This window comes from Trachurus trachurus (genome assembly GCF_905171665.1).
Source record: "Trachurus trachurus genome assembly, chromosome: 8".
Taxonomy (NCBI): domain Eukaryota; kingdom Metazoa; phylum Chordata; class Actinopteri; order Carangiformes; family Carangidae; genus Trachurus; species Trachurus trachurus.
The window spans coordinates 31,183,143-31,206,695 of record NC_139905.1 but is presented as its reverse complement, the minus strand read 5'-3'; the positions used below and the strand labels follow the sequence as shown (position 1 = coordinate 31,206,695).

Below are 23,553 nucleotides of genomic sequence, written 5' to 3'. Positions count from 1 at the left end.
GCTCTGCAGCGGCTTCTGACCGCTGGAGGAAAACAAACACACAAGAGCATCCACACAGTCTGACTGACACAGATACACTGGGTTTAATAGTGTTGAATAATAATAATAATAATAATAATAAAGCTAAAGGAAAAAAGAAACTGATCAAATCAGATTAGATCCTAACAAAGACGCAAAATGCACATTTTAAATGACTGTGATAATTTAAAGAAAGAAGTAGGCTTGGAACTCGTGTTTATTTTCTATTCAGTTCGATATATAACAGTAAAACGATCCACTGTGTTTGCTGGACTCTATTGTTCCTTTACTCACTGTTTTATTCCTGCTGAAATGAATAAATAAAATCAGTTTCATGCACATTTGGACTTTTTACGGCTGAAACCCAGGCAGAAAGTCCATCTGTTAAGCCTGGTTTTACATTAAATGCCACAAACACAATTTTAAATTCAGTATGAACATTATATAAACTCATTATATAAATGTCTTTTACTAACTGTTCCTGTATTTAGACGTTTGAGTGACAGTTTGTGTTCAGTCAGAGGGAGAGGGAGTCTTGAAGAGGGAAGTTGGACACATGGACGTAGCAGAGGCCAGAAGTGATTTAATATACAACTGAACTGCCTCTGCAAATAGTTAGTTAGTTCATGTATTTTGCAACTTGCTGACATGTTCAACTATACAACATGTTTGTTGTGACAAAATGTCTGATCTCACAGAACAAAAAAATGTACTTGTGATTCAAATATTATTTAAGATGTGGACATGAAGTGACTTCAGACATGATTAAAAAATAAATTATTCTACATTTGACTAAACAAATGTAATTTTTCTAACCTTTAGTGTTTTTGTTGTCTAAACTTAGAGCCGTGGACTTGTCTCTCCTACTAGTGCTCTTATTTTTGAAATATTCAAAATCAGCATATTCTATAATCTGTAATCTTTGGCTCATCAGGTGAGCTGGTTTGATTTCAGTAACTTTTAGATCTTTGTGTTTTTTTCCCCCACAAATTCTGGTATTCAAAAGTATGTTGATGTATGAAACGCATGAAAGGGTTACATACTGTATATTTGACTTTTATTCTTTTACAAAAAGGGAACTGCAAATTGGTAATCGGTGCACTAAAGAAAAGACGAAGGAGGTAAAAAGAGTTGAAGCTGATTTGTTGGTTCTTCTCTGCAACAACTGTTGTGTGATCATATAAACCATGGCATAGTGTATTTGTTGGGGCAACTGGTTGTACTTGGGGCCACAGAGATGCTCCATGGTGTGGCTTAAACAATGAGAGGAGAAATGTAGTTAGTTGTAGTTAAAGTGTTATTATGTTGTTGCGTGCTGCTATACATGATCATGTTATTGCCATGATTATTCTCCTCCGTACAGCTACTTATAGCAGTAGTAGTGTAGCAGGATTTATGTCAGTGTGTTGCAGCGTTCCATCCCAGTGTCCACAGGGTTAATGAACTATAGAAGACGTCCCTTCAAATTAAAACGTCCAGTTGTTTATTGATCCTTCCTGTGGATGAGTTTGTCCAGGAGCTGCTGTGTGGAGCCAGAGGAGCAGAGCCACACTGACTCAGTCGGCCCTCTGCTGTTCAAAGCTGCAAACAAGGAAATGAAATCCAAGGAGGCTATAGTGTGTGTGTGTGTGTGTGTGCGTGCGTGTGCAGTGTGTAGAGACGCTCCTTTCCTTACTGCTTCTCCTATAGGCTGCCGCTGGTCCCGCCCTGCTCTGTGCTGATTCAAAACAAAGTGAAGGCTGACATCACTTATACGCACACACACATACACAGCACACGCGCGCGCACACACACACACACACACACACTTGCGTCATTTAGACGGAGCAGGAACTCCCTCCATCCCTCCTATCTTCCTCCTCTCTCCCCCATTTTGTTTTTGAAAAGGGGAGCACAGAGCCCGGGCCCCTGTTCACTTTACATTCACTCAGTCCAAGAGGTAAAGCTCCACAATGTGTATCACAGAGAGGAGAGCCACCAGCAGCTTTTACTGCTTTATTATTGAAAAATGATGTGTTTCCATTACAAAGTGAAGAACCTGTTCTGTCTTCAAACTTCTGAATAATCCCTCATTTACATTTAATTTATACTTTTCATCTCTTTTACAATAAAGCATGCACACATGCTGAAAAAAAAGCACAAGAGTATTATTTTTCAACCATCAAGAAACATAAATAACCTTCAAAGAAATAAATAAGTTAGATCATTGCAAATCGGTTAATTAATTAAGATTGTTTTATATTTGTACATTTTTTTCCTAAGCAGAATGTCAGGTCTAATAACTGGACAGTTGAGTTTGAGGGAGTATTGAAATGTTGGTTTTCTGATTAATCTTATTTTAATTGGCTTGATCACAGTAACATGGTGACAGTTTTATTTCTCTTGAAACCAGCAGTTAACAGTGCATGTGAAGGTTTAAATGACTGGGCCTGAGTCGAACCTGTGTTGATGAGCATTTAAAAAAATATAACTGCAGAATAGTGTCTGATTTTAAATGCATCATAGACATAAATCCGCTTACCCCCCACATTTCTCCTTTGTTTTCAGTACCAACATGTGGAATAAAGTAAAAAAAAAAAAAAAGAGATGCTTATTTTATGGATTAAAATTTAAGATATTTATCTTTTAGAAATAGTGGCATAAAGTACAGCCAGAGCCAGTTACTTTCAGTAAAAAGGTCATGTTATTGTTTCTTCTTAACACCTAAAAAAAATCATATTGAATGAAAGTTTTGTTTTTCTTAGCAATTTTCATTCAAGAAAAAAACACTCATCAGAATTTCATTTTGATAAGTTTCATGCTCCTCGGCCAAAAATTCCTGTAATGTATCATGTAAGGGCACGTGAGTTATGTTAAAATAAAAATATCTAACAAACAAAATCATTCTTACACCTCAGCAGTTTAATTTCCTCGGCCATTTAAACCTGTCACCATTTGTGTAACTTTTCATTAAAACAATTTTATCTTACTATTTTCTATGGCAACCATCACAAGTCGGTACAAATGTTTTCTCAGTGATGACGTCTTAATCAGTAGTTTGTGTGCTGACAGTAGTGAAGGGCACTGTCATCAAACTGTTTCATCCTGTCATTTCAGTCTATGGCCTTAACTTGGTTTTTATACAATCTTCAAGTTCTCACTTTGTTTAAAAAAAAAAAATGTTTCTACTGCAGGAGAAATGTTCATTCTTTTCCCCATATCAATTAACACGAGGCCAATATCTTGTAAATATACCACAAGAACGGAAATGTGCTGCATCTTCATTTGCAAAATGTTGCCTATTCAGTGAAATATGAATGAAAATCTCTCAGGCCTCTAATATCCTTCAGGAATAAAGCAATTTATTTCCCCCCTGAACGTGTTAATCACTTGGTAAATATGTGGTGTAGGGAAAATAATCTTGATTTTTCATGTAGATGTAAACATTGTCCTTGATGATCCTGTAGTTTCTTCCAGCAGGGAGTGGCCTGCTGCATTAATGTTTGACCTCACTGTCTAAGTTGTTTTAATTAAAAGAAGTAAAGGGTTGAGACTTATTTCAAGGACAAACGATTGAAAAGGTTAGAAACAAGCTGCACAATAATACTGCTATTAAGCCTAAGTTATAAATATGGAACATAAACGACTGTTGTCTCTCCGGTAAAAGCCTCAGCCGCCATACGGCACTACCCCTGGTGCTTCTTCACTCGACTTTATATAGGTCTGTAGACCATATAGCCTATATATTATTACTTCAAGTCTATAAGATATAAAGACGGATAATTAGCCTTTAAATCTGACTTCAGGTTATGACGTGAAGTTGTATTTGTCTCTCATTCCCCCTCAGCCAACTGGTTTCAGTTTTCTGCCACATCAAATTAGAGACAAGAGCAGTCTGTTCCTACAGAGCAGCCTCGGGTTCACTTCGGGGGCTCGTTGTTTCCATGTTTTTGTTCATATCTGAACCTTTTTCTTCTTATTTATTTATTTTTTTACTCCGCAACCTTTACCTGCCGAATGCGGGAAGTGGCGCGGGGATTTAACCGGTGCTCCCGTCGCTTACAGCAAACGGAGAGTCCGAGAGCCGAAAGCACGGAGAGACAGAAAATCTTGTTTCTTCCCTCCTCGCTGCCCATACTACAAAACCCAAACCCCCATGATGTATTTCAGGCGTGAGCACTCATGGCATACATTCTATAGTATCCCCTCCTCCCCTCTTTCTGCCGCTCTCTCTCCTTCCCTCCCTCCTCCCTCCTCCCTCCCTGGCTGCGCGGTCAGCCCCTCCCTTCCCTCGCGCCGCTGTAGTAACTCCCGAGTAGTTTTTACGCACTTCATGAATGGAAGGGCGCGCGCGTGCTCCTCTGCTCTCCTCCTCCTCCACGCGGGCAGCGCGCGGGGAGAGAGGAAGGCAGAAGGCGCGCGCCCGCCCGCTGCAAAGATAAACGGAGATATATACTTTTTTTCTCTCTTTCAAAGTTGCAATGCAGGCGATGTGAGCCTCCATGTTTCACATAGAGATGCAGTTGAAAGCATTTCTAGTTGTCTTGTAGTACATTGCTGATTTGGAAGTAACGCGCGTGCCTGTGCACGCTCACGAAGGGAGGTGTGTCCCCGCGTGCATGTTAGCTACACTTTTTCTCTGGAGTTGATACAGTAGCAAAACCATTGTAGCCACTTCACCCAATTGTATCCTGCAGCCATTAACAACAATTCTCTACATCCGCCGAGTTATCTACGTGTGTGTCGGTCCAGTCCAGGCGGGCATAGGTGGATGAAGCCGACCCCCTGCTGAACACGTATGGTGGCAGCTGTGAGCTAAAACAGATGGTTCAGATGAAGGCATTATTGTGTTGTTGCACTATAGGCTCTGAGTGAGGCGGCCGGAGCCCAACACGCCGCCTGCATGATCCTATGTTCATGTAATGGCGCATGTGGACCTCCTCCTATGTGCTACGTTCTGGTGAATTCTCTGCTGTCATGTGACTGCATATTCATTGTAGTAAATGGGCGTTGCCTGGTCAAGATGGCCGCGTACTGGCTCACACATGTATCTACGTAGCCTATTTGTGTGTGTGTGTGTGTGTGTGTGTGTGTGTGTGTGTGTGTGTGTGTGTGTGTGTGTGTGTGTGGAAGCGGAGTGAAGGAGGGGGAGAAAAGTGGTGTTTTACTGAACCAGGAGATTTGGCTTTGTCCCTACATGTGGTTCATGCGTGGATCAGTATGGAAACAGCACATATGGAAATATAGGCTAGCCTATAGGAAATAATGAGATGTGTCGTTAACACTGTCTTCTCCTCCGCCTCTCGATCAGTCACACTACAGACAATACGAGTCGAGATAAATTACAGACCAATTCAGACAAAAAGGAGCTCGTAAAGTAACCGACGGCCTCCGCTCCTAACCTGTACCCTTCTTATTTATACTTCCATCATGTTCTGGTCCAGTTTCTTATCATTTCATAACGCTGTTGCTTTGTTTTGAAGGTAATTATTTGTTGAAAGTGCCGAGAACGAGGTCCGTCCATCGTTGTGGACTCGTCTGTCAATATATCAACTACTTAAGCCTGCAGGAGCTGTTCGGTTACACAACACGGACTTTACGCAAGTTCCGTCTATAAATGAGAACCATGGCTTCATTACAGCGCCTTCCTGTAGGCTCCCAGCCCCCCTCCCCCTCCCCGCCCTGCAGTGTGTCCATAACATGAAGTGGTGGCTATAGGCATCACAAAATGGCGAACAAAGAGGGAGGGGGAGGCTGAGGGAAGAGCATGTAAAGGTGTTGAGCATCTCACCAACAAGCCCCTATCCGGTTATAGGCTTACGAGGAATTAGTCTGACGGTATTAAACAAAACGTAATTTAATTCGTCTTTTATTTTACGCGTGGTGATATTAAGAAGTCCTGTGAGCACACAGGCCTCCGCTGCCATGGTCTTCTCTACTTTACACCGCTCCGCTGCGTCTCTCGTGATAATAACGTAGGAGAATGAATTAATCACGAGGTGAATGCGTGAAAAGGCTTTACAGTATTTAAAAAAAAATGAAGAAAAAAAACAACCTCGTTGTAATTATGTAATTACATAAGCGTCGGTTGAGTCAGTTGCACCTTCTCAAAATGGAGACCCTCGCCTCTCCAAAATGGAGGACCGACCGTCGCACCAGCTGCAGGCGGGGTCAGAGTGTTGAACACAGGCTGAACTTTGACCCATACCGCTGCACCCCCTCCTCCTTTTCCCTAAATGAATTCCAGAACTGAGGCCTCCCTCTCTCTGCAACATGTCGCCCACTCCTATGTTAAATTGTAACTCCACTCATTCCGCCGTCTCCTTTGTACAGCAGCGGGTTACGTTATTATTATTATTTTTAAAAAATAAGTCCGATTTTTTCTTTTCTTTTCACTGCGTATAAAGCCTGTGTGTGTCGGCTTCCTGTACAGTTTTATTTTACGTTACGCAAGCGTATGCAAACACAGGCAGTAGGCCTATTCATCCGTGTTATATCATGTAATCAACAATATTTCTCCCAAGCCGCCACGGCTCGTTAGGCAGCCTGTTCTCCCGACGTGACAGTGGGAGCTCCAGTCCTGAGGATCATTATTAGGAAATATAGCATAAAATAACAGGCTATACTGGAAATCATCATAGACAGTTAAACATGATATGGTTTTCCTTAAAATGATTTTTTTTATTTTCTGCTTTTGAAGCCAAAGAGGATAAAGAAATTAATTGAAAATGTATTTAAATGTGTATTTGTATAGTCTACCTATTTATAGTATATGCATATAAAATAAAGAACTGTTAAGGGAAGGTTAAGCAGGAATAAGCGCGGGCACACACACACACACACACACACACACACACACACACACACACACACACACACACACACACACACACACACACACACACACACACACACACACAGACAGAGACAGGCCTACAAGTATTTTATACAGCAGTGCCTTAGTGTGCACTATGATGCTCAGAAATACTTTGCAATATTAAAAGGGACAGGCCTAATAAGAAAGGCTGACATTGTTTTGACAAAAGAAAGTTATTACTGTTGGTGAATAGGCTACATAAAAATATGATTCCATGTAGGCTATATCAGAACTTCTCGGGCCCCTCCCACCTCTGACAGGCTCTTTTGGTTTAGTCCACTGCTGATAGTCAGGTAGTTCCTCTCTTGGAGTAAACTTTAAAGCTTATGTCAAATGTATAAGTTGGCCTCAGAAGAGACACAGTTCTTGTAAACAAAAAGCTAAGCAGTGTGTCTGGCTGGCTGACATGAACATTTAACTAATTTAATATTAGATAATATAGGCTACAGGCTAAATGATTTTTTTGTTTTTCTGCACTACCATAAAGTTGTCTGTGGTATACTACAACACATTCTAAATGATTATCACCATAACAGTCTTTTGAAACACACTTAAACGACAATTTAATGTGAATCTCCATATTAAGTTTGAAGACTTTCTCCATAAGCTGTCTGTATGGATTGTGTCTTTTAGGTTTTTAATGTCTTTATTTTGCAGCGTATTATATCTCTGACGGCAAATATAACGTTTAAAAATGATGAAACTCAAAGAGCAATCCTCTCTGGGTGTAAAGGGCAGCAGAGCAGAGCAGAGCAGAGCAGGGTCACTTTCTACCTGTGTTTAAGATTTTCTATTCCCAAAACTCCCAGTCAAAGTGCCACACTGTCACAGACACAGTGGAGAGAGCAAGAGCAGGCTGTGGTTTTTAGGATTGCAAAAGCTTTCTTGTTCAAAACACATTAGTGATTACCTTGATAATCGCTACCGATGCATGGGCTTCCACTGGTTTATGAGCTATTTGTACAGGCGTGGCAGTGGATTATTAAACAGGCACTGAGACAGCACCTGCCTCTGCTGAGACCACAGGGCCACGGACCTGATTCTGTGGACCGGCGGGTCAGTGTGGAGTTATTGGGATGATCTTTTCCCATGTAAATGTGGGTCAATCAGCGAGCAGTAGCTGTGATAGGGCAGCTCTCCCTGTCTGAGAAAAGACATCCCAAATGGCAGGAAATGGTGCCACCCATACGGGTTGCAAGGAGGTGTGAAATGAGCACTCCTCCTCATTTACCCTGTAAAAACACACTCGCTCTCTCTCTCACTCTTATGCATTTACACATATTTACAGCTGACTGCTGCCACACACACTCCCCTCCAATGACTGATGTACAAGTAGCTCCTCTCAGCTTACCCACAATTCAGTCTTTCCTGCAGCACCATTAACTCCTCCTTCCTTCCTTACTCCTCTCTCTCTTCCTGTCTTCTTTCTTACCCCCAGTTCCACCACCTCTCTCTCTCTCTCTCTCTCTCCTGCCTCCTTTTGTCTGTGCTGCTGTGTATTTAAAACTGTCGTGTAATGAGATCATCTTTGATTTGTGGTGCTCACAAACAGACAGCTTCATAGTTGGTTAAATTAAGGGGTCACTGATGAAGATATAATAGCTCATGTAATGATGAAGTTAACTACGTTTATAAATGAGCCTTTGATAGACATGATATTATTGTGTTGTTTAAAAATATATATATATATATACAGTGGGGAAAATAAGTATTTGATCCCCTGCTGATTTTGGAGGTTTGCTCCCCCACAAAGAATTGGATGGTCTATAGTTTGTATGGAAAGTTTATTTTAACAAAGACAGAATATCAACAAAAACAATCCATAAATAATATTATCATATAAAGGTTATGAATTAATTTACATTTGATCGAGTGAAATAAATCAGCAGGGGATCAAATACTTATTTCCACCACTGTATATATGACAAAACACCTGAGCAATACGGTACTACAAGCTTTGATTCACATTCTGTCTTCTCCTGATCACGTGCTCTGCAGGTGGTTGTAAGAAACTGTGCATCTCGCCTCAAGAATACAGAAGGTGCAGAGCCTCCCACTGCACACTTCTCCTAGATACCATTTTATGTGCAGAAAATGGCGCTTGCGTGGTTTTTGTGCGTTCGCATCATTTATGCATCTGCTGACAGGAAAGGGACGGGAGGGAAGAGGAGCAAGGGAGCAGGAGAGGTGGAAGGAAGACAAGAGAATAAGAAGAGGCAACAAAGAGAGAGTAGAAGTTACAAAGTGCCGTCTCCCTATGAAGAAAATTAGATTTTTGGTAATTCCCAAAATTATTTGCACTGGTCTTTTAGAATTTAAGATGGACCCTTTCAAACTGTGTGTCAATATAAATGTTGGCCTTGTTGAGGCAAAAGAAATTTCAGATTAAATACTGTTACTACTCAGGAGGGGGTGCAGCATGGTTTCTGTTTCCTTTGTACTTTCAAATAAACAGGTGGATCAATAAGAATAAACCAGTCTGCCTTTCTGGTGATTCAATAATCAATTGATTATTGAGTTAATAATCATAGCAATTATTATCTCAAGGAACTTTACAGAGTGAAATCAACAGAGTGAAATCAACAAAGAGAAATCCAACAGTTTCCACAATGAGTAGTCACAGGGAGAAATGTATTGTGGAAGGTATAGTGGAGAACCACTGTGTACAGGAAGTGTTTTACACATTATTGTATTCAGGCTCTTTCAATAGATGCTGATAGTAGTGGATTTTGTAATTGTGTGATATAGATAATTAGAGGGAGCAATAAGAGGAAAGGACAACAAATGCATCTTGGGAGTTCTCCAGCAGCCTTGGCCTACGGCTGCATAACTAGGACATGGTTAGGGACTGACCTTAGCTAGCCCTATAGGTTTTACCAAAGAGGACAGTGGTAAGCCTCATGTTAAATGTAGAGAGGGTGACTGTCTTGCGATAACAGACTGAAAGGTAACAAACGTGTGAATGAGTTTTTCCAGCATCCCTTTGAGACATGCTGTTTCTAATTTTCACAAGATTTGATGGCAGAGTAGGCCTTGGTTTATATGTGAGGCAAAGAACAGTACAACATGAGGCCAATGTAATGGATAAATCCAGAGTAACTATATCATTAGATGTTTTTCAGAGGTGTTTTAGGCCAAGTACCATAAATTCAGTTTTGTCTGATTGAACAAATTGAAAAACACTAGACAACCAAGCTTTATAATGGCATAGATTTTGACCACATAGCTAGACTCATCTGGCTTCATAGGTGCGTACAGTATCGGCCCCAGCGCAAAACCCAGTGGAACTCCATGACTAACTTTTGTGTGCATTGGGGAGTTATTGTTGACATGAACTAACAGGAGAATATCCAGTAAACCCAATTTAATCCCATTACCATGTTCCAGTATTTGTAATATGATCTTGTGATCATATCAATTGCAGCACTAAAATCTAGCACGATAAATGAGAGGAGTCCATTGTCTGAGGCAACGACAGCATTGTTGGTAACTTAAAGGGATAGTTCACCCAAAATTCAAATTTCACTCATTATCTACTCACCCTCATGTCAACTAAGAGCTGTGAGAATTTTCAGAGTCCTCCGTCCCTTCTCTGAGTTACGGGGGGGTCCGCGCAGCAGTATTTGTCCATATAATGGTTGTCAATGGATACCAACTTTCTTGGTCCAAAAAGACACACCAAAAAACATCCAAATACCTCCATGCTGCTCGTCTGTAATGTCCCTCTTGTATTGAAGCCCCGACATGAGAAATTGTTCCGAAAAAAATTAAATAAGTCTATATTTTAAGCTTGTTTGTAGCGGAAGCTCCCAGTGTCTCAGCTCACTGCTTCGGAACAATTTCTGACATTACAAGAAGGACATTACAGACGAGCAGCATGGAGGTATTGGATGTTTTTTGGTGTGTCTTTTTGGACGAAGAAAGTTGGTATCCATTGACAACCATTATATGGACAAATACTGCTGTGCGGAGCCCCCCGTAACTCAGAGAAGGTACGGAGGACTCTGAAAATTCTCACAGCTCTTAGTCGACATGAGGGTGAGTAGATAATGCGTGAAATTTGAATTTTGGGTGAACTATCCCTTTAAACCAGAGCTGTTAGCTTGGTTGGCTTAGCAGAGTTATTAGATATTTGGACAAGGTGAAATTCCACTAGACTGGCACAAGACCACTTACGTCCAGCTTTCATGACGTCTGCTTTAAAACATATATTTCTGATTTGTACCGTGGCTCCAGGGGCAACAGTGTTGAGTGTTGAGGTGAGGATCATCAACTTGTATAGGTGTACAGTTGAGATGGCTGTCCTCCATTGTAACATTACAATGGAATTTGTTAGCATAGATAGACTGTGATCTACTGTGATGGATTTTTTTTCTTGCCAAACTGCTCGTTTGGCCTGTCTCAGAAGCTTCCGCTTACACTTTTCTCTACTTGACCCCGTCTTTGCCCCATTATTCATTCATGCAGTATCTAATTTACCTGCTGCAATGGCTGTCGTGTAGCGGCCCAGAAGTGGCTAGGATGATGGTTATTGAAACGGTCAAAGGGTGGCATGATAAAGGTAATTAGTTGATCCAAAGACATGGGATTAGATGATAGGATTTGGGCTGGTAAGGAGGTTAATATGCATCCTCAATGATGGTGTTTGGCTGGTCCTCACCATTAGAAATAAAAAATTCATCTGAGTTTTCATGCTGTCCAGATAGCTCTTATAAAATATTAAGCCCCTGCACTTCCATGCTCCCTCAGCTTGCAGCCAGTGTTTGCCTCGTACTTGGGGACATTTGAGAGCACTGAGTGTGTAGTAAAGTTTTTGTAATGGTAGCAGGTAATGGATATATAGTGGACACCACTGACTCTAAATGTATTTCATAATGAGCAGTAGTTACAGATGGGACCAGCGCACTAAATAGCCCGGTCATGAGATGAGAGAGCTTCTTTGTATTGAATCGTTTGATAATTTAGATCATCTCAAAGATCAAGTTTTTGGTGTCTACACGAAAACGCAGATGTGGTTTTGAGATTTTTCCACTCTGGGACCCGTTTCCAAAAAAATACCGTTTTCACCCCTTCAAATGCTGTTTCTGTCTGGATGAAATGCCGAAGCGATAAGGATTCACTGAAACCCGTATCCGTGTGGACGGGCTCTGAGCTGGGCTAACTCTGTAATTCATGATGAAATAGCTTTACATGCCAAGAAAAATGTTGTTTTTCATTCAAATTAAACATAAAAGCAGTCTTTTTTGCTAACCATGGCACTAATGCTTTAGTATGACTCAGAACAAGAAAGTGAGTTAAAGGGATAGTAGCATTTCTTTTAAAGTGGGGTTGTATGATCTACAAATAGCCCCTAAGTACTTTCATTGCAGTAGAAGACTCTCTACACTCCTCCCGTTAGCAACGCCAGCCCATAGCCCTGCCCAGAGATTTACAACATACATTGTTGTGAATGGACCCAAAGAAACAGCCTATTTTCGTGGCCTAAAAGAGGTTTTACCTGTATGTTGTAAATCTCTGGGCAGGGCTATGGGCTGGTGTTGCTAACGGGAGGAGTGCAGAGAGTCTTCTACTGCAATTAAAATACTTAGGGGCTATTTGTAGATCATACAACCCCACTTAAAAAAAATGCTACTATCCCTTTAACTGAAGTGGCCTAATTCAGAAGTGATGGCTGGGAAGGGGCTAGCTGGTTAGCATGCTAACGAAAAGAGGCAATAGAAAGCATAAAGATAGAAAGCATCTGGGGAAAGAAGTTTGATGAAGAATTCACAATGTTTCTTCTAAACTGGTGAGTCGATAACACTTAATGCCAACGCTGGCGACATAGCAATTAGCAGTTTCCCCTTTATCTCTGAGAAATAGTCACTGCTACAAATCAAAACAGCTCTGTTGTGTGTTTGCGCTCGTTCATTTCGGAGAACAGGACTGCGGTTTCCATTTCTAATCCTCACAACAGATCTCTAAACATTGTCAGTGTTGTTTAGCAAGGCTCTTGTGATACCCGCCAGAGTTGTATTACATTACTCATGTGGTCGCTTGCGCCACTCACCACCTTCAAATGTGGCCTAAATGATCAGATTTTGTGTTGGAAGGTATTGACACAAACATTTTTCTATTTATCCGTCCTTACTGATTATGTCATAAACACGCCTCCACTTGAACTGAGAGAGATCTATGATCATTCACAGAGGACCAGGCCTTAAAGCGTGCTGCGTTCTTTCACCTTGTTTATTGAGTCTGTTATGCTCATTCGTTAAGTGCGGTGCAAAAAACACTGTGGGTTCCCACTTTACTTGTTGGTGAAGTCACTTGGGAGCCCTGGTGCGAACGCTGCAGTGAAACTGTGGATGAAAGGCTTGACGATATATTGATGAGTGCTTGTGTAGCAGTCAGCTGGAACCATATGTGCTTCCTTTTCCTGGGAGAGTTTGTCCAGTGTAAGAAAATCAGGTCCAGTCACATTCAGTACGTTTACATGACACTTGAAAAAAACGAAATATTGCCTTAATCCGACTATAACTGGACAACTGAAGTGCATGTAAACACCTTAGTCCGACTGAAGTTGTAGTTCTCCAACTCCGGTTAAGACACCCAGATAATGCGATTGGAATTCGATTTTCTCCGTCATGTATACACCTTAGTAGGGGTGCACCGATTATTCGGTAACCGAATATATTCGGCCGAATATTGCAAAAAAAGCAACATTCGGCCTTCGGTGGAATGAGCGCAAAGCAAGGCCGAATATAAAAAAAAAAAAAAAAGTCTGATAAATACGCGATTGCGCGACGATGGAAACGGCAGCTTAAACCCCATGGAGCTTTATTAGTAGGTGACTCCTACTGCTGGAAAAACAACAGCAACAAGAGCAGTGGGGGGAAGCTGCACAGCGACCGCGCGCACTGTTGCACGTCGCTCCAAGAGCCCGGTGCCGGTGCGTCCTGTCTGCAGCGGAGACACGGCCACTGAGAGGACTGAGTGAGGGGACCGTTCCTGTAGGAACGCGCCGTTTAATTAATCATTTAAAAACCAAACAACAACATGCTGAGTAGGCTACGAAAGGGAGAGACGGCTGCAGCAGTTAAAACCAAAGTTCCTCGTCCCAGCAGCATGTCGCCCACTCTGTCCGTGGCCGATGTCTTTTAAAACAGAGTTTTGCAACCTTGGGGTCGGGACCCCATGTGGGGTCGCCTGAAATTCAAATGAGGTCGCCTGAAATGTCTAGCAGCCTAATTGATGAATTAAAAAAAATCTGACCAAGAAAGGTTAGGAACCACTGTTTTAAAAGACACTTGGGTTTTTTTGATGAGCAACGGCAACTGGAATATTCAAAAACTGTCAGAATAGTCAATAAACATTTACTTTCTTTGAAAATTAAGTTAAAAAATATATTTTATTTAAAAACTTTATAACCACTTTCAGTATTCGGTATTATTCGGTTATTCGGCCAAGCGTTTTGATTTTATTCGGTATTCGGCTTCGGCCAAAAAAATGCCATTCGGTGCACCCCTACACCTTAGTCGGACTGAAGCTGGACAATGCATGTGCGCATGCTCCACAACAGTAGAGACGGCACAAAGAGGAGCAGAGAAGCCGCCCGAACCCGGCAGAGTAAAGAAAAAAACCCAACGTCACTGCCGATTCAATGCATTTCACACAGCGCGACCAGCAAGAGTGTTTTATTTTTTTTTAAAAAGGAGGGAGAGGGAGTGGTAAAAAGAAAGTCTGTATCATATTCTCAGCGCGAATCCGGCCCAGACTGACGCGTCTGGTCGGGAACTGCAGTTGAGAATTTATTATTAAGCTTATAAGTTGTTTATATTCAGTTTTTTATGAGGTGACAGAAAAGTCAACAGGACAGGGGGCGTATTAACCTGCTGAAACGACAGGTGACGCCGCATGAGGGGGCGGACCCCGTCAGTTATTAGATTTTCTCAGTTGCATGTATATTGAGACAAGGACAGAAGTCCGACTTGACGCCAAAATCAAATTTTGAGCATAGCTCGATTAAGCTCTGCGTGTAAACGCGTGTAAGTAACTCAATAAACTTGTGCTCCACCACATGTCGTCACATCAATATAAACTCATATTTACCTGTTAACATGTGAAAATAGAGGTGATGACCTGTGTTTTCACATGGGCCATCTGGGTTGTAAATACTGGTCTTAAGAAGTTGTCAGTCAAACCCTTTAAACATAACTTCTTTTTGGCACTGAGGATTTCCATTGGGAGCCATAAGGCACTTCCAACTCACAAGATAGTCAAACACATTATCCTGGATTTCATAGTCATAACTCAGCAAAGACTTAAAATGACTGTATGTGTGTGAGTGGCATCATGCCCATGTTACTGTGTAGATTATTGTGTGAATGTCTGACTCTCAGCACTGCAGCTATAACCATACCGTAACACACATGCACAATTCCCCAGAAACTTCCCTGCATAACACCGAGTGGATGAATGTAGATGTTTATAGGACGGGCGGTAAATCACAGCTAGCAGTTTCCACTGCTTTACTGTGCATTCATGGTGAGCAACATGATCAATAAAGTCACTAGAGGTCCTGAGTGCTGAGTGAATAGAAAAACTCAGTGTTTTATTGTCATTAGTTTTCACCACTCCAGGTTTAACTGGCATCTTTAGCCATGTTGATTCAAGCTTGTGTTGAATCCTCAGTTTTTACATTGGGGTTGATACAATAAAAGGCAACAGTGGAACCCAACAGTCAAATATATAAAAAGCGTTTTTTTTTGTGTTTAAGTTGAAGTTGACACTATTATGCATACATGGTTTTGTAGGACTTTGTTGATTTGTTTCAGATTTAATACCTTACTTTGAACAAATGAACAATTTTTTTGCAAGTTGTTGGCCGACCAAGCCCAACCCAAAATTGGTCGTAGGCTACTTTCTGTGATTTGAACACAACACTCACTTTTGAAAAGTTACAAAAGTTGTTGAATGAAGTCACCGCAGTTGAAAAGATGACTGATACTGAATATTTCTGAAGGCTGTGGCTTCTTTTCCGATAGAAGTTCAGATTGAGGCTCATCATTTGTGTTTACATGGTCCAGCTCTGTGTTGAATGAACACCGACTCATGGGTGGGGACAAGGTATTTTTTTTAAGGGGACGGTTCTTGTATGCAGCCGTCGGGAAAGTATTCGTGAAGCTCTTTGTAGACCACCAGGAAGGAGAAGAGTGGAGCCAGAACCATCTAATGTGGCTTCACTACAACGTACAAGGAATGGATAAGAAAATGATGCTGATAGAGTTTTACTCTTTTAAGATCATACTGATGGAGTGTGAATGGGTTTGTCCTCCTGTTATTGAGCTTGATGAAAGGGTAGTAGCAGGCTGCACCACCCTCAGACCCACAGACACACCACATTGTGCTTCTGGGGCCACCTCCGTCTGGTCTGAAGACCTCCGACCCTTGGCCTCTGACCTCCTCTAGAAGCAAAACCTTTCCCTCCCTTTTGCTCCTCTTCTCCACCTCCTCCTCCTCCTTGAGGACCACACTCCTTTTTCATTCTCTTGGCTTCTTTTCTTTCTCTTTCGTCCTTTTTCTCTGGCCCCCTTTGTCCTGCTGGAGGCCGGAGCCTGAGCGTGGATTTAACGCCTTCACAGCTGAGGGAACCTCAACAGCTCCACTTTTTTAAACGTTCTATCTCGACTTCAGACGTTTTCAAGCTTCATTGACGACATGTTTCCATCTTTGCATATCAACAAGCAGTCATGGATGAGGTGTTTTGTCGTTCCGGTGGCGCAAATTAATTTAGAATTAAACATATCAATAAATGTTATGCACTGCCAATGCTATTCAGTTATGCTGTTTTATGGTAGACGCCTGACGCTGAAGGCATTGTGTTGAGTGCGGAGTGATCTCTTGGAAACAAAAGATGTAGAATCATCATTTTAAAGGGTTTATATGAGGTTCGGTGCTAACGACGCAGACCACCCGCATGAAGGTAGAAGTCAGGAGATATTCACAATAAAACCGAGGAACAGATGAGTGAACGGGCGTATAAGTAAATGTGAAGCGTGTTGTTTTGTTGTCCGTCCTCCCGCCCCATCAGCCGTATTTCCCCACCCATTCCTAACCTGTTGCCATGGTTTCAGCCAATGGGGGTAGTCTGTGGGGTTGGCTGGCGGCGACGACAAGGGTCAAACAAGTTCGCTGATGGCTGGATGGGGGTTGGGATGCGTGTTGTGTGGTGTGGGGGTGACGTTGGAGAGGATAATGGGGACTTGATGTGTTGATAAGGTAGAACTCTGTGCACTGGGGTCATGGAGGGGTTTTTTTTTTGGTGGGAGGTGTGGGGAAGGGGGGCGTTTTTATGTGTGTTTGTCAGGTTGGGGGGGTGGAGTTAGCGATATAGCTCAGCATTGATTGAGGATCAAAGGGCTTTTCCATTTTTTTTTGGATTGGGGGGGTGGGTGGTGGGTCAGGTATTCTGGATACACAAAAGACTATTCATCTGAGCTGGAGCCTCCTGGGGGTTTTGGGTGGGGTTTAGTTGGCGAGGTGGAGATGGGGGGTTGGTGGTTGCTGGTTAGGGTTTTGGGGCCATTGATCCTGGTTTGGGTGGGTCGGATAAGGAGCGGTAGAGATGGTAAAGGCTGGTAAAGATGGGACACTCTACTGTTTCACATGAACCACATTGGGATTTTCTGGAATGCTGTTCACCATATAAACAGCTTCAGTAAGGAAACCAAAGGTTGAGCACCAATTCAACATGGCACAAAAACAGTCCTATACTGGATTGGGTTTCCTTTGGTTGCAACTTTTGGTCATGACGGAAGCAATATGATAGGATATGCGCCGTTTTCATAAGACTACTCAGAAAATAACCAATCAAAAGCACCAACATGCAGTAAATGTGTGTATATATTCAACTTAATTCATCAAAAGAACCATTTCCAGTCAGTTTCTTCAGCCTTTACTTTGTCAGAGTCAATGAAGTGTGGGAGCTCTGGAGCGATCACAAGAAGAGGCTTCTTTGTGTTCCTTGTAGTATTATTGGATGCTGGAGGGTAAGGAGGCTCCTCACTCTGGTTGTTTATCTGCAACAGTGAAGCAGCTGAGGTTAAAGGGATAGTTCACCCAAAATTGAAATTTCACTCATTATCTACTCACCCTCATGTGGACTAAGGGTTAGGGTTATTTCAAGCTTGTTTGTAGCGGAAGCTCGTCAAATTTGGACGAACCAGGGTCTGTCCTCTTCCCAGTTTGTCCAAATTTGACAAACTGGGAAGAGGAGCTTCGAAAAGCTTCCGCTACAAAACAAGCTTGAAATATAGACTTTTTTTGGGGGGGGGGGGGGGGGACAATTTCGCATTGCGGGGCTTCAATACAAGACGGACATTGCATACGAGCAGCATGGAGGTATTTGGATGTTTTTTGGTGTGTCTTTTATCAGATGATGAGTGAAATTTCAATTTTGGGTGAACTATCTATCCATTTAAGACTCGACTGGCCAAACATCCATGTTATAATAACAACGGCAAGAATATACAACACACACACACACACACACACACACACACACACACACACACACACACACACACACACACACACACACACACACACACACACACACACACACACTTGTAGAGTGTGTTTACTGGTAAACAACCACTCCAGACTGTGTCTGTGCGGTTGAACAAAACAACGTCTCACCACCAGATTTACCAACCCTATAAAGACCAGATACGCTCGTCCATGACCTGGCTCTTTAATTCTATCCACACACAGTTGACCACATTTGCCACTCAACTGTTTTTAGGAAAAATCTAGCAGTGTAGCTGAGGACTGATTGGGGACTGTGTTGTGTGATGGATGAAGTGGTGGATCAGTTCAGTTTGATGCTCTTTCCTTTTCCTTTCACTCTCTCCTCCCCAAACCCCTTCACTTTGCATGTTTCTTCTTCGTTGTTATAAGAACTTTCATTCTTTTTAACGTCTCGTCTCTTGTTCTCTCTCCTCAGGACCAGGAAACTGCAGATCAGAAACATCCCACCTCACCTACAGTGGGAGGTAGGTTCATCATCCTTTTCTCTTGCTTGGTTAATTCACGCAGTCTGTTACTGTGACTTCACACTGCTCCAATTACCACCACCCACCACCTCTTCTCTTCTTGTTCTGTGAAATCTGAATAGTTTCACATCCTGGGCGCTCACTCCGGAGCTCTAGTATTGTCATGTTGGTGTCGGGCCGCCCAATCAGGAGAGATCTCTTCTAATTGGCTGATCCACATCTTTTTATTGTTTTATTTATTTTTTATAATAATAATAATAATACATTTTATTTCTAACGCACTTTATATTTAACAAAAAATCTCAAAGTGCTACAACAGCAACCAAAAAAAGAGAAATAGGTTAAAACAAGATTTAAAAGCAGTTATCATGAGAAAAACTCAGTTTATTATACTCAGTGAAACCAGATCCTGAAAGTTTGGAGGCGTGTCCAGGTGGGCGGGGCTTGGGTCATGGCTGAGTCTGTGACATCATAAAGTTAGGGAAGTTGTGATGGCTCATTTTAAAGCCGTTTTCCCACTAAAATTAGCGGGTCGACGCGGGTTTTTTAAACGCGGGTCGACCCGCTAACAATCGGCATTTGGCCCCTTTCCCATTGACCAAAATGAGCCGAGTCTGACCCCCCGCTGAGGGATCAAACAGAGCATAAACCAGTCGCCCCGCTCTCATCCGCGGTGCAAGAGACACACACAGTCCTGCCACAGCCGCCCGCCGCGGAGTGTCCGTCCGCCGAGGCAGACTCTCTGGCTGGCTGACCTGGAGCACCAGGACCGCGGAGGACAGAGAGTCTGCTGCGGCCGGATGACGGACGTCCGCGGCACAACACGTCAGTTAAACAGACTGTCGCTTCTTTTCTTTTCTTTTTTTCTATCGTTTTTGGTCAGTGTTCTCTGATGTTTTGATCCCAGTCTCGGATGAGAGCAGAGCGGAGCAGAGCTTTGTTTTGGTGCGTGATATGAGACGCGTAAATTAGCGGGTTGACGCGGGTCTGGCGTTCCCACTGCAAGCTGTTCGGAGCCGAGCCGATTAAAGACGATTTTAACCCGCGTCGACGCGGGTCGACTCGGCTCAGTGCGCCTTTCCCACTGCCACCAAAAGCCGATTGTTAGCGGGTTTAAACGGGTTTTTTGGCCAGTGGGAAAGGGGTATGAGGCTCAGTTTCTGACTGCATCATTTCTCTGTGGACTGAGGCTGTGACACGTTCACTGTCGATTGCAAATCTGATCTATAATCAATAAATACATGGACCTCTACCTTTAGACTGTTTGGGACCTTGCTGGAAAGGAAATTAGAGTGTGGAAATGTTTTTTTTTTTTTTCCTGTTGCTGCAGTTGTGAACAGTGTAGACAGTGAACAGATCTGAGATCAGCCAGTTGAGTTGAAATACAGAGCCAAATGAGTGATGGGCAACAACAGAACAGCTTTGTGGAACCAATGAGCTCAGACATCAGACGTCTAAGTCATGATCAAGTCTTTGCGCTGAAATGTTTCTGCCAGAGTTCAGCAGCAGCAGCAGCAGCAGCAGCAGCAGCAGCAGCGCTATCAGAGCAACAGTCAAAAATCTGAATTGTGCAAAGAAGTGATAACCACGGCCCGGCATCAGTAGACAGTATTTCTTTAGTTGTAGATGAAGAGGCAATATGCTCAACATCATCTTGATGCTCTGGATAGATTTAAGAGCTGCTTCCTCCTGCTTCCAGACCAGCACAGGCTGCTGAGTGGAAAGAGAGGAAGATGAAGAAGAAGAACCCTTTATTATCCAAGTGTGATTTTACACACACACACACACACACACACAGTAAATAGACATCGGTGTTTAATCCATCTGTCAGTGGAGCAGTGAGCACACACACACCTGGTGCAGCGTGCAGCTATAAGGCACAGTAAGGGGGCCAGCTGCCTTGCCAAAGGGTTCTACAGCCGTGCATAGTTGAGGGAGGGGCACGGTAAATACAGAATGCAGCATTTAAAGTGTAAGGAGAAGAGTGGTAAAGGTTTTCATCGGTCTACACCAGGCATGGGCATATGCGGCCCGGTGGGCTTTTTAATCCAGCCCGGTCAATACTGGTACAAAGTTTTTCCAACTATAGCAAAGACCACAAACTTTAATGCAGTGACCTACAACACTGCTCCCACTGAAACTGAATGTAAGTTTTCTTGGACTCTTAGGTCATGGCTTTTACATATGAGTTCACACAAACACTATCCATCCATCTGGTACTGGCCCAGTCTGGCAATTCATTTTTTTAATTTAAATTTTAAAATAAATTTTTTTTTTAAGTATATATTTTTTGTCCATTTTGCCTTTAAAGGGACAACGAGGAGTTTGTATTTGGTTATAAAAGAGTCTCATATTAATGTGGATGAATCTACGTTACCCACACTGGTTAATGGCTCCATTTTCAATTAATATATCGTTTTGTCTCTATCGTTATTTTGTCATTATTATTTAGTGGTCGACTCTCCCAGCATTTCCTACTTTCAGTTTCCCGGACGCTGCCCGGCGGGTCATGGGAATAACACCGCCAAATCTCCGTTTATGGTCGGAACTACGACGGTATCTGATCGTCTTCCAACCTCCGACTTTCATTCTTGATCAATGAAAACATTCTTGGCAAATGTTTTCCCTTTTGTCCGTCTTGCGCCATCCAAGAATTTCACCGTGCGTGCGGAGGCTCATGGGAAATGTAGTGTGAAAACACTTTGCTTTCCAAAACTCCTCATTGTCCCTTTAAAGGGGGGAAACTACAGGTGAAAAGGGTCAAAGTTTGAACTAACAGATATCACCATGAAACCTCCCAAGTTTATCACTTACATTAAGATAAATATTTTTTGTATTTACAGGTTTTGTCAAATTGTATGTTTAAATATGTAAATGAGGCAATAATGACACAAGCGCTAATTTGCATACATTTCTAGAACCAAAATCTGAACAATGGATAAAGAAAGCCCCTTTCAAAATTCTTGTTTTATTTAGTTTGACATATTAGAGTCAGAAGTTTTAACTTTATCTGGTCCCTATACCATCTAAAGTCCCTGACTCATGCAGCAGTGACCTCTCTCTTACCCCCCAGCACCGTTACAGGAAGGAAACTGTTTCTCCACCTAGAAAACACACTTTGAATCCTGCTGCAGCAGTTGTGTCTCACATTGTTCTACCTGCAGCTCTTTCCCTCCTCACATCCCCATGCATCAGAGGAACTAGAGAAGCAACAAACTAAGATGCTCCTCTGATAACTTCATTTGAATGCAGTGAATATGAGACAAAACACAATATAACAGAGCCATCATATCCTATCATAACATTAAAACAGATTTGATTTCAAAAAAGGGTTTTATTGTTTTGAATGTGTGTGTATTTTTCTTTTCTTTTTTTGCCATGAAGCTGTGGCGGGAAATTTTTTAATTTTAATTTTAATTAATTTATTTAAAAAAGACAATGTACATTAATAACATCAGTTGTTTTCTCTTTTTAAGGAAGAGAAAAGAGGAAGCCCAACGTAAATGTACCGGGATTAGCAAGTAGCTAATTTTCACCTGCAGTCTTCTGGCAGTTTACATAAGGAAAATTTCATAACAATTAGACAGACACATGTATAACAGGACAGACATAAAATCAGACACAATATTGACAGGTGAAATAAGAAAGACAGTACAATAAGAACTCGACAGAGCAAAACACAGAGATCAGAGGTACAAAGAAGTTCTAACAAACATTCAAGACAGGCAACAAGAACAAGAACCTGACATACAAGACAGAGCACAGACACAGAGAGGTAGAATAAAGTGCTATAGTGGCCAGGCTTTACACTGTAAAGTACATTAAGTGCAGTAGAACAATTAAAATTAGAAGTGAGTGCAATTTTGACTGCTTTTCAGACAGTTTTTTAAATGTGTTTTGAATGTGGTGTATGTATGACATTCCTCGAATTGTTAGTGGTAAGCTGTTCCAAATATGACTGCCTTTGACTGACAGTAGCCTACTGACTGACTAAAAGAATCATTCCATTTCAAATCATCCACATTAATGTGAGACTTTTTTATTGTCGCAGAATTTTTCGTTCTGCCGCTGGAGAAACTCCTCGTTGTCCCTTTAACATTATACAATGATGAACAAAAAAGGACATTTACGTACACACATACAAGTAAAAATTTCAAGTAAAATTAAAACATTGAGAAATTAAAAACATTGAGGATACACCTATACATACATGATGAGGAGCGTTCACCACCATGTCCATTAGATGCGTCTTTTTACACCAACTAATATTATCTGTCAAAATTATAAAAACTATAAACTCTATAAAAACTAATTCATTGAGAAGTTTAACTCCCACTCCCTGGCTAAATAAGATTTGAAGGTAAATAAAAATGAGAAAAGGTGACATCCATGTCCTCTGGTGGACTGTCCCCACCAGCCTGAGACACGTGACTGTCCTGTAGGCCCAACAAGCTCCACATCCACACATGGAGCTGTTCACTCATCACCCACTCTTTTACAAGTTTGTAGTGTGTTGTATGACGATCCTGACGAAGGCCTCGGGCTGAATGTGTTGGTCTGCTTCACTTGTTCTTCTGTAATAATAATAATTATGTTTTATTTTATTGTAAGCTACTTTTAGGAGTGTAGGACACAGATCTTTTA

General features: G+C 41.9%; 1 protein-coding gene across 2 annotated transcripts in view; it reads left to right on the top strand.

Annotated features, from left to right (window-relative positions):
* Positions 1–23,553, top strand: part of igf2bp1 (insulin-like growth factor 2 mRNA binding protein 1) — a gene marked incomplete at its 5' end in the record, with an annotated part of 69,802 nt that overhangs the window by 25,378 nt on the left and 20,871 nt on the right. For both annotated transcript variants that reach the window (XM_083978081.1, XM_083978080.1), the window contains one exon: positions 18,861–18,909. In XM_083978081.1, the coding sequence (XP_083834207.1) occupies positions 18,861–18,909 (49 nt within the window). The remainder of the gene's footprint in view (positions 1–18,860; positions 18,910–23,553) is intronic.